This window comes from Aplysia californica, unplaced genomic scaffold, assembly GCF_000002075.1.
Source record: "Aplysia californica isolate F4 #8 unplaced genomic scaffold, AplCal3.0 scaffold00265, whole genome shotgun sequence".
In the NCBI taxonomy this organism is placed as follows: Eukaryota; Metazoa; Mollusca; class Gastropoda; order Aplysiida; family Aplysiidae; genus Aplysia; species Aplysia californica.
In genome coordinates this window covers 730,211-741,305 of record NW_004797535.1, presented here as the reverse complement: position 1 = coordinate 741,305, position 11,095 = coordinate 730,211, and the positions used below count along the sequence as shown (strand labels likewise).

The following is an 11,095-nucleotide window of genomic DNA, read 5'->3' as shown; positions in this document are numbered from 1 at the left end:
GTTGACTGTTTTATAAATAGCAAATGTTGTGCGAGACATATATAAATCATTTGAATATGGCTTGTACTTTATTTACTCTGAATACTGCAGGTGTACAATGGCTTCTCGGGTTGACAGTATATTATATAGGCTATTTAAAGGGTAGTGGTTCGAATCCTGCTAGAATGCGTCCCAAAGTGGTCTAGTTGAAGGAACATTTAATTAAGAAACGAGGTCCAAGAGGATTTTGGACCCAAACAGATGAGACAACAAGAACAGAGGGTAACAACGGAAACTTGATGAAATAATTACATTGAACTTGATCATGGTGTAGGTGGTGTAGGCATCACTGACATGTCAAACAGATACGCTTGGTGCAAGAATGCGCCCGGCACACAGAAATTTCGCACTGTTCACTTATCAGTTTTGATTTCGGTCTCGCTTGCGGTCGCAAAGCGCACAGCGTTTCTTTTTGCCAACTAGAGGTGTAGTTGTGGAGGAAATCAGTTTTTCTTTTGGTAAGTGTTTTACGGCGCCCGCAACTGCTTAAGGTCATATGAGCGCGCGGGGCACATTAAACCTTTTCAGTTAGTAGGAAATTTTGCATTTTGCTCTGGTGGCAGCCGAAGCATACATTTATCGATTTTGGACCACCATGGGATCTTTAACGTGGGCAACATGCACACGGGACCTCCGAGATTTATCGCCCTTATCCGACAAGGTTTGGTAAAGATCTCACCTACCATAAGATTAGGGTTGTGGCTGAAAGACAGCTAAGAAGGAGCCAAGGAGTACCAGTAGTAAGGCTACAGAAAGAGTCAGGAGCCCAGAGGAGGGGGCAAAGGAGGTGAGGAGGTTGAGGCAGAATGTGGAGACGAAAACAGACAACAAAACATTGTTAGAGAGAAAGAAAAGATGTGAAAGGAGAAAATTTTAGAGAACAATATTTTCCGTCGCTACCCAGATTCGAACCAGCGACGTATTGAATGAGAGGCGAACATCTTAATCTCTAGACCACGAGAACCACACAGCACAATAATCATGCGCACTGTTTTGCACAACTTTCCAGCAGCAGCACGTCTTTCTATAAGTAGTATAAGTGGAATACAGAGATCATCTGTTGCTTAAAGAACAGCCGTCTTCCCCTGTGCTTTTTGTTGACGTTCCAAAAGAGGGTTTTGCTCTGTGAAAGCTATGAACGCTGCAATACCTGCCACGTCCAACAGATTGTAGAATCACAAAAGCCACGTTTCCGCTAAATACCCCATTGTGTTTTGAGAGGGTATGTGCAAAATAAAATTGTCACAAACATCATAATAACTGTATACAATCCAGATTCAAGACTGGGTTTGGAAATTGGATGGTTGAGGCATGCCAGGGGGGTTGTGAAATTATTTCAGTAGGCAGGCGGTGATGCTTGAGTATGAAAACAGGCTGTTGGAGTCTGTCTGACCCCTATTTGAGGGCTAGGGTTAAACATAAAATATCGAAGATTCTGACATAGAAACCTCGAACCCGAGTTGAGAGGGCACAATTTATACACAATAGATCTATTCTATCCCATCGCCTCAGGGGGAGGACTCAGGTCTAACACGGGGATGGCTCAGCGTTTTGAAAGACGCTAGATCTACTTACTTTGTTGAGCACAATGCAAAACAAGCCTGTTAAATTTTGATCAGCGATTTTCGACGACGTCTGGAGAGGACTGCCGGCTGACGAGGTGCTTATTTCACTGTGTCTGAGCTCAGCTAAGCTTGAGCGTGTTATCACCTGTGCTATATCTTGAACCCAGCTAGCTTGATATACATTCGGAAGGCTACATTGAACTTCATTGCTTCGTTGACTAGTGCTAAGAGTGGGCTGCGTGTGTTTTTGTTTCAAGTTAATCGTTACAGATGACCATAGACTGAGGGATTACTGTGGATGTGGTAACCGTAATTCATAAGCACATTAATTTCTCTTCTAATGGCTGGACGTGCTCATCTTGAGTTCATCGTCGTAGTTTTGTTAACAACCTCTCTTGTGAGGGATTGTCAAGCCACCGCCCCCACCGTGTCCACCCCTGCTGGCAGATTCCAGGGTCTTCGGGAGAATGATAAGAAAGGCCAGCCGTATTTTGCCTTCCGGGGGATTCCATACGCAAAACCACCGGTTGGAGAACTACGATTTGCCTTGCCGGAACCTTTGCCCAAACTAGGTAGGTTGGTGCTGGATTTGTATTACTGTATGAAAGCATTTGATTTCCAACTTTCAATAGAAATATCGAGGTTCGTTACGCATGCACAAAAGCAAATCCCCTTACTCTGGCTGGCAGGGGTCTTTGAAATTTGAATGGTTTGATCCTATTGACTTCGGACTGTCAAAACACACCTGAAATATAAAGTACAGACGATTAGTTAGTTTATAGTTATAGCATTGTAATATTATAACGCCCACGCCTGTAGAGTGGTACAACGTCTTGAATTGGTCCCAACCAAATCAGAAAGTATAACAGCAGTGGGCATCAGGTACAAGATAGCTCTCTCTCTCTCATTCTCTCAACTCTCTCACTCTCTGTATGTCTCTCTGTCACTCTCTCTCTTTCTGCCATTCTCTTTCTCTTTCTATATCTCTCCCCCCTCCCCCCCCTTTCTCCCTCTCTCTCTCTCTCTCTCTCTCTCTCTCTCTCTCTCTCTCTCTCTCTCTCTCTCTCTCCCTCGATGCATGTAAACACTAACATTTTGATTCCTGTCGTTATGTGTCCCACTACCAGAGAGTTCTAGAAGTAAAAGAGTATCGTTATAATAAATGTTTCTTTTCAGACGGCACATTCGACGCGACGAAACATGGGCCCGTCTGCCCCATGCCAGACATGTTTTTGAAACTCACAAACAGGGAACAAGGTGAAGAGGACTGCCTTTTTCTTAACGTCTACACCAAAGCGTTGGCTCCATTGTCTCCAAAGAAGGTGTTAGTTTTCATACATGGCGGTGGGTATATTGTTGGGAGTTCTAATGAGTACAACACAGGCACTGTTGTGACGACTCACGACATTGTTTTCGTTACCATCAACTACCGCTTGGGCGTTCTTGGTTTCCTCAGCACTGAGGATCAGTCCGGCCCTGGAAACTTTGGGCTCTGGGACATGACACTGGCCTTGAAATGGGTCAAGGACAACATAGCGCCTTTTGGAGGCGACCCTAACGACGTCACCATATCCGGGGAGTCTGCGGGGGGTTCTGCCGTGGGGTATCTTTCCATCTCCCCTCACACCAAAGGACTTTTCTCTAAGGCGTATCCACAGAGCGGAACCCCCACTTCCGCATTCGGCAAAGCACTTGACCCTCAGAAAGATGCTTTAACTCTCGCTGCCAGTGTCAACTGCTTTGAAGGCGACGCCTCGCAAAAAGCTGACTCTGACACGACCAGGAAAGTGGTAGAATGTCTGCGCAAACTGCCCTTGTCTAACTTCACCCAGTACGTGCCATTCCGTGTTGACAAAACTGCTTTCGTTCCTATAGTCGACAAAGACTTTGTCCCTAGACCACCTTTACAGCTGCTCCAAGACGACAGTTACTTGGAAGACGTAGGTTTCTTCAAAAGATCATACCTCGTTGGGATTAACAACAACGAAGCTTCCATTATGAGAAGCTCCTCAGCTATTGCTATTAACAGCCGGGACGATATTACTGACGAAGAAAAAGCAGATTTATTGAGAAAAACACTATCTTCAGCGTACAACTTTTACGCTCGGTCCCGAATGGACGCCATGGTGTCGACCTCCATCGTTGACAAAATCGTTAGTTGGTATGACAGACGATACGGGGATGATACTCTAACAATGATAATCAGTGATTTGAGTTTTGAAATTCCTACTTTTGATTTTATAGACGCTGCCTCCAGAGGAAAAGATACCAAGGTTTGGCTTTTCCACTTTAATCACTTCCCGAGATTTATGAAAGGAAAAGAGAAGGGAATTGTCCACGGACTAGATCTATGTTACTTGTTTGATATGTCCGTTGAAAGGATAGAGCAAATTCTCAAACAAGGAATTGATGGGACGATAGGAATGGATGACGAAGATTTGGACCTCAAGTCACGACTTTCCAAAATCATTGCAGACTTCACAAAAACTGGGTAGGTCCTAAGAGTTTCTTGTTTGGTATTTTCTGTTTTTTGACTCGATGCCATCTGGGCTTCTAACCAGACATATAACTTAATTTAACTACATTTAAGGTAAGATGCGATAAAATAGAATAAGAAATTGATAAGAAAAGGTAAGATATGACAAAGTAAGGTAAGGTAGGGTAAGGTAAAGAAAGCTGAGGTACGGTAAGGCGAATTAAGGTGAGGAAAAGTAAGATTTTATTGATCTCCGCAAAGAGAAATTTACTGCAGCATGGTATGCATACGCACCCGTCTACACACAGCCAAACAATCTCTCTCTCTCTCTCTCTCTCTCTCTCTCTCTCTCTCACACACACACACACACACACACACACACACACACACACACACACACACACATCCAGACACACCCTCACATACAACTCACAACATAAATTCACGCATTTGTGAGGTAAGCTTTATTATGTACCTCTTGACATCTAATCTGCACACCGTCACGGCTCCAGAACGAAGGCATGGACTGAGCACCCCTCTCCCCCTCCAAATATACACACACACATACATTTTCTGTGGCCAAGTATTTATTTTAATTCAGCTGCCAATCTTCTCAATAGAGAAATAGAGACATGCTAAAATTGATGGAGAAGGAAATCACTGTTGTATATTTTGTCGAGAGAATGAGTTTTAAACTGTTTCACTATAAAGACCTTTTTATTTTTATTTTCTCTAAACATGCGGTGGCACAATTACTCGATAGGGAATATTGCGCGCGGGCGGGGGGAGGGGGTGGGGGTGAAAAGAGATATGAAAATACTAAGGAAAAAAGAAAACAGCTAAAAAAGAAGCTGAACAAAGCAAAAAAGTTCTGACCCTACACGAATTCGGGCCTCAAACTTTCGTGTGGCTGATCAAGTTCTTTACTGGCTGTGCCAGAGCAGAGAGCTACAGTTTGTTCACAAAGGGAATCATTTTGTTTGTACTTATTTTTCCCATTCTACAGGAGCGCCGACTGGCCACAGTACAATGTGGAGGACATGAAGTACCTGGACTTCAAACCTCGTGCGGAGGTCCGACAGGGACTGGAGATTGACAAGAGGAGATTCTGGCTGGAAGAACTCACGGAGTCGGTTCCGGGAAAACATGCGCATACTGAGTTGTAGAACTATTAGTTGTACAATCGCGTGATATTTCTTAGGATATTAGGTTTAATAAGTGTGTGAATAAAAACAGAGAGACATATTGCATTTTTACTTCAATTTCAATGAGGAAACAGATGAATGAGAGAAGGTTCTTGCAAGAAGGCCTCAGAGAACTGGCTCTTTAAAAACAAAAAGCCATACCAACGGGTTTGTAAGAGTGTCAACGAAACCGCATAAGATATTATTTGCGTATTAAGTCGTTTGACTATGTAACGAGGCAAGGTCTGTACGGCACACTTATTTTTACATGGAAACAGCTGTATGCCAGTTCTTTTTTATGACATCAAGACAATAATTATTAGGAATACGTGAGTCTGTTTCTATTAGTGTGTTACTAGGGACAAGCATGTACATTTATTTCAAGATGACAACTGAACAAGGAACATTCAGCCTACCAGTTTGTAAGTCAATCAGCTGATCGGACAGGGGAACAGTCTTTGTGAAATAAACGCTCAGTCTCTTATCTTGTCATCTTTGAAGCAGTCATGATCGAATCTTATGACCAAATTGATTTAAATGCTGAATGGAGAGAAAACGGACGCTCTTCTGATTTATGGCTTTTGTTGATCTATTAGATTTACTAGTTTATACTATAGTGTTTACTGGGTATATACTCATTGATTCCCCAAAGACAGTGAAGATAATATAACATTTTATTAATCTTCACAAAGAAATTTGCTGCGGAATAGTAAATACATATAGGCACACATACACAACATGCACACGCACACAGAAACACACACACACACACACACACACACACACACACACACACACACACACACACACACACACACACTCACACCCCCACACCCCCCACACCCCCCCCCACACACCCCCACACCCCCCCACACAAACATACACACAAACACAGATACAATCAAATAAACCCGTATACGTACACTCGTGCACGCAGGCACACACCCATGTCCAGCTTTATTATTCTCCATGAATCTGATTGCAGGTTTGGCGTATTTAAATACCAGACAACTCCACAATTATTCAATGTATGCTATTATCGAAACAATGAATCATCTTTAGTTGGGTTTTTTTTATACCGTTTTATTCTCTTTTCGTAAAACTTTTCACTTAATTTATTCCCAGATGTATTGTTTGTTGTATAATGTACTCATAACACAGATTTACGATTTTGCATGACGTCTGAGTTGAATGGACAACAATGCTTTTGTTTACAGTGTTATAAATATTACATATTATTAAAGATTGTTTTTTTAAGCTCTTTAAGCACACTGTTTAAGAATAAGATAATAAACACGACACAGATTTGTGCACATTATAACCATTCAAGCTGGGTTTTTTCCTTCTCCAAAGTTTTATATCCGCTTACTTTTAGTGAACGAGGTACTACGAAATTTTAATAGCAACCCTTCTTTCTGGGTCACCGTTCTCTAAATACCAAACGCCATGACTAACTGATTAGAGCTTCAACAAGACATAAAATAAAGATACCAAATTGAGAGTAAAACATTTTGAGACATGAAAAAGAGGGAGGGGGGGGGTCGGGTTGAAAAAAAGGGAGGGGTGGGGTATGGGGGATAGAAAGGGGATGACAAAGAGCTGAAAAAAAGAGAAAAATAATGCAGTGAAACAGGGGAGCATGATATTTCCTGTGGAGGGTATGGGAACGGGCGCTACAGGTTTTTGTAAAAAGAAATTAGTCATATCGTGTTGTTTTTATCTTCGAAAATAGTATGTTTAATTGATCATGTCTTTGACGCCCCGGAGAACTGCCACAATGACCAGCAGGGGATGTCAACAATCGACACACTCATTAATTACTCATGTCGTGACAGGATGCATCGTTCTAAACAGGACAGAAACAATAAAAGAATTTAATGCAAGACGTGATGTTTCTTGAATAGCTTTTATTGAATTGCACCTTCAATACACTCATTTCAACGGTCAGCTGACTGCAAGACTAACAGTTCACTTGTAGGACTGTGAGGTTATCAGTGTACCTTTGAGTATGACGTGTGACCTTTTGTGGGAGCAAGGGTTACAAGTTACGGATATATGGGCCTCTCCAGCGGTGTCAGTTACGATACTGTCACAGAACTAACGCATAGACATCATAATAAACATGTGGTACAGCAGAAGTCATTTCAGATTGTGAACATGTGAGTTTTCCAGATCGCTAGGGGTCTATTTTAGTCAATCTTTCTCTGCACTTACCACAAAGTTAGGTAATTTTACTGCCAAAAATTAGAGCTGTTTCAAGAAAGTAAGGAACACAACAAAGGAAGAGAGATAAGTATGATAGAGCTCAAAACAGGGCACCTGCCAACCATCCACGCTAGCGGTTTAATGTTGAGTGTTGTACATAATATGTCTTAAATCTATGTGACAAACTGACTGGTCTAATAGCAGCTAGATCTATTTTTATTTTTTTAAAATATCTTGGAAAGTGCTTTTCGGCACTCGTAACTGCGTACAGTCATATTAGCACGCCGGACACATTAAACATTTTCAGTTGATAGAAAATTGTGAATTTTGTCCGGGTGGCGGTTTAAGCCTTCTCTTATCGATTTTGGACCACCAAGGGATGTATGTGCACATCTTGCCCACGGGATCTCCGAGATTTTTCGCCCTTATCCGAGAAAGCTAAGTGTAGATCTTACATACCATAAGATCAGGGGTGTGGCTGAAAGACAGCAGCAAGAAGGAGCCAAGGAGTAGCAGTAGAAAGACTGCAGAAAGAGTTATTGGCCCAGAGGAAGGAGGCAAACAGGTGAGGGGGTGGGGGCAAAATGTGGAGACGAAAGCAGACAACTGAGTATCTTAAGAAAGCAGGAAAGAAGGTGAAAGGAGATAACTTTAGAGAAGAAAAATTTCTGTCGATATCTGCATTCGAACCCGGGACCTATTGAATGAGAGGCAAACACTGTAACCTCTCGTCCACGGGAGCCCCCACATAGTAGATAATATAAGAAAATTGCGAGCAAGCATGAAAGAATAATGCATACAGTGGGGACCTGTCCTGAACGGTCACAAGCATAAAAGCCACGGGTCGATGGCTGACTGAAGCTATTTCTTTTAATGGGCGGGAGTGTGGAAAAAAAGGGGGGGGGGGAGGAAAGACGGGCTGCGGCGCAGGGAGGTTGTTTATTAATCGTATAAGACAAATATCAAATGAAGTATGAATTCCTCAAACCCCATCTCTTTCAAAAAGAGAACAGTGTAAAAGAACGACATCTGGATCTAGCAATCACCCTGCAATTCAAAGCAACTGTCTGGCCGGCCAAGCAAAACACATGACTCAGCGATCTTGCTCTGTCTGTGTGTGCGAGGCGTGTGGCGCGCGACCTGGTCACTGGTAATTCCTGTCCAAGGTCGAAGTTTCCACTGTATTGAGCTTAACGTAAATGTAACGATCGAAACAGCCAGCAGAACTCTGAAAGGTCGAGCTAATAATCTCATTCAACCGTTCGGTATACAACATATAGGTTCACCGTGATATCGTCTGTGATATATTATACGTGTTCTTCTGTTTGAAGTTAAAAGTTACAGTTGGTCTGACGACTATCTGCAGTAACTGCAACTCTTGTGCAAAACACAATAATTCATTAATGGTTTGATGTCTTAATCTACAAAGCAAGGTAAAACTTACATCAGTCAACACTTCAGTAGGCCTAAACAGCACTCAAGCTCAACGTATTATCGTGTGTTCTATATTTTGAACCGGGCTTGTTTGCTGAGCATTCGGATAGCCCCACTGCTTCGTTGGCCTTTACAAAGTGTGTGTCTGAAGTTACTAGTTTCAGTTAGACATAGCGCTACCCGTGGAAACTATAATTTATTAGAAGTACATTTCTTTCTTCTCTAATGGCTGGACGTGTTCATCTTGTGTTCATCGTCTTAGTTTTGCTTACTACCTCTCTTGTGAGGGAATGTCAAGCCATCGACCCCACCGTGTCCGCCCCTGCCGGCAGATTCCAAGGTCTTCGGGAGAATGATCAGAAAGGCCAGCCGTATTTTGCCTTCCGGGGGATTCCATACGCAAAACCACCGGTTGGAGAACTACGATTTGCCTTGCCGAAACTTTTGTCCAAATTAGGTTAGTTCTGGCCTTTAGTTCTACAAAATACTTTATTTCCAACTTTCAACAGGAACATCGAAGTACTTTATATGCATGCACGCAGAACAGCAGCAGCAACAAGCAATGGTAGTAGTAGTAGTAGTAGTAGTAGTTGTAGTAGTAGTAGTAGTAGTAGTAGTAGTAGTATTAGTAGTAGTAGTAGTAGTAGTAGTAGTAGTAGTAGTAGTAGTAGTAGTAGTAGTTGTTGTTGTTGTTGTTGTTGTTGTAGTGTAGTAGTTTCACAATCGATAGTAAACGTAGTACAGTAGCAAGAGGAGCAGGAGTAGCAGCAACAGCAACAACCACACATCAACAACAACTACGGCAATGGCAGCAGCAGCAGCAGCAGCAGCAGCAGTAGTAGTCAGTGTCGGGACCATACAGGTCAGAGCTACCTGTTCACTTTTCAAGAAATGTTACCGGTATGAGATATCCTACCTAATGTTGAATAAAACAATAATAATAATAAATAGCCTTTGTATAGCGCGTATTCCCACTCAACAGCAGGCTCTATGCGCTCAACACTATATTATTACCCCAGCAGACCATAGAACACTACGAAACATTCTCAGCTTCCCGGGAAGCATACAGTGCAAGCAGCTGATTAAGCGCTCAAACACTAACAAACTGAATAGCGTAACACGGCTTCTCAAGTAAAACGTCAACAACCTTATTCCTCACTTGCACCCACACCTCAACAGAATAGTGCCATTAGTAGTAGTAGTAGTAGTAGTAGTAGTAGTAGTAGTAGTAGTTGTAGTAGTAGTAGTAGTAGTAGTTGTAGTTGTAGTAGTAGTAGTAGTAGTAGTAAGTAGTAGTTACACAAGACAGCGCAATCTGCACCAAATCATGGTTAGGGCCACAAAATAATAACACCGTCCAACATTGACATTGACCTACTTGTTACAATATTATGCAGGAGAGACATCTCGGCAGCAGCGAGAGAGAAATACTGTACGGTGGGCTTCACTCTGTTCATGCACTGTGCTCGAAGGTGGCGGAACCAATCAATAATTACTAACAAAAGCAGAAGCAACGAATGGAGGGTACAGTAAGCCTACTACAAAGGTACATAAATCAATTAATGTCTCGCCTGGACGAATATTAAATTATTTTGGGTCTCAGCTCGTCGTGGAGTAAAAATGCTTGGGAACCACTAGCGTATTCTGCTTTTTGTTGTATGCACTCAAGATCAATAATCATTATCTCGAACAGCGCATTAATTACGATGATGCATGTGAACAACACACCCCTCAATAAGCCCCCTTCCTCCCTCACATTCCAGCAACTAATTAAACCTCTATGGAATGATTAAGTTTATCAAATATAAACGGACATTCCCCCCCCCCCCGTAATATTACATAGTTCGCTTATAATACGAATAATATGACATTTATATCGCACAAATCCGTGTTACAATCATTGTTCCACCCGCTTTGCATAATATTCTTGAAGAACATGAATATGTTCCGCGCAAATTACAGGTCGGAGCAATTTTAAGATTGCGCTGCGCGTTTTAACGATCGTATTATAGCCCGGCAATCTAAAGATTGCGCAGCACATTTTAACGATCGTATAATTCACTTCCATTTTTATTCTTTTACTCACTTCAAGGAACATTCACGTATATTTTCAAAAGTGCAAAAAAATGAAAATGAAAATTTAAATGAAAATTAAAATTAAAATTAGATATGAAACTGAAGAGCTCACAAGA

General features: G+C 42.0%; 2 protein-coding genes across 2 annotated transcripts in view; both read left to right on the top strand.

The window, feature by feature from the left end:
• The first annotated feature begins 1,015 nt into the window (after positions 1–1,015).
• Positions 1,016–6,016, top strand: LOC101845555 (liver carboxylesterase 1F). Its single transcript, XM_005100935.3, has 3 exons — positions 1,016–2,176; positions 2,781–4,095; positions 5,087–6,016. The coding sequence occupies exons 1-3, from the start codon at positions 1,945–1,947 to the stop codon at positions 5,244–5,246; spliced, it is 1,707 nt and encodes a 568-aa protein (XP_005100992.1). The 5' UTR covers positions 1,016–1,944; the 3' UTR covers positions 5,247–6,016.
• Positions 6,017–8,588: 2,572 nt separating this feature from the next.
• LOC101848120 (putative inactive carboxylesterase 4) overlaps positions 8,589–11,095 on the top strand; it is a 4,900-nt gene continuing 2,393 nt past the window's right edge. The window contains exon 1 of the mRNA XM_013083962.2: positions 8,589–9,360. Coding sequence (XP_012939416.2) covers positions 9,129–9,360 — 232 coding nt within the window. The 5' untranslated portion in view covers positions 8,589–9,128. The remainder of the gene's footprint in view (positions 9,361–11,095) is intronic.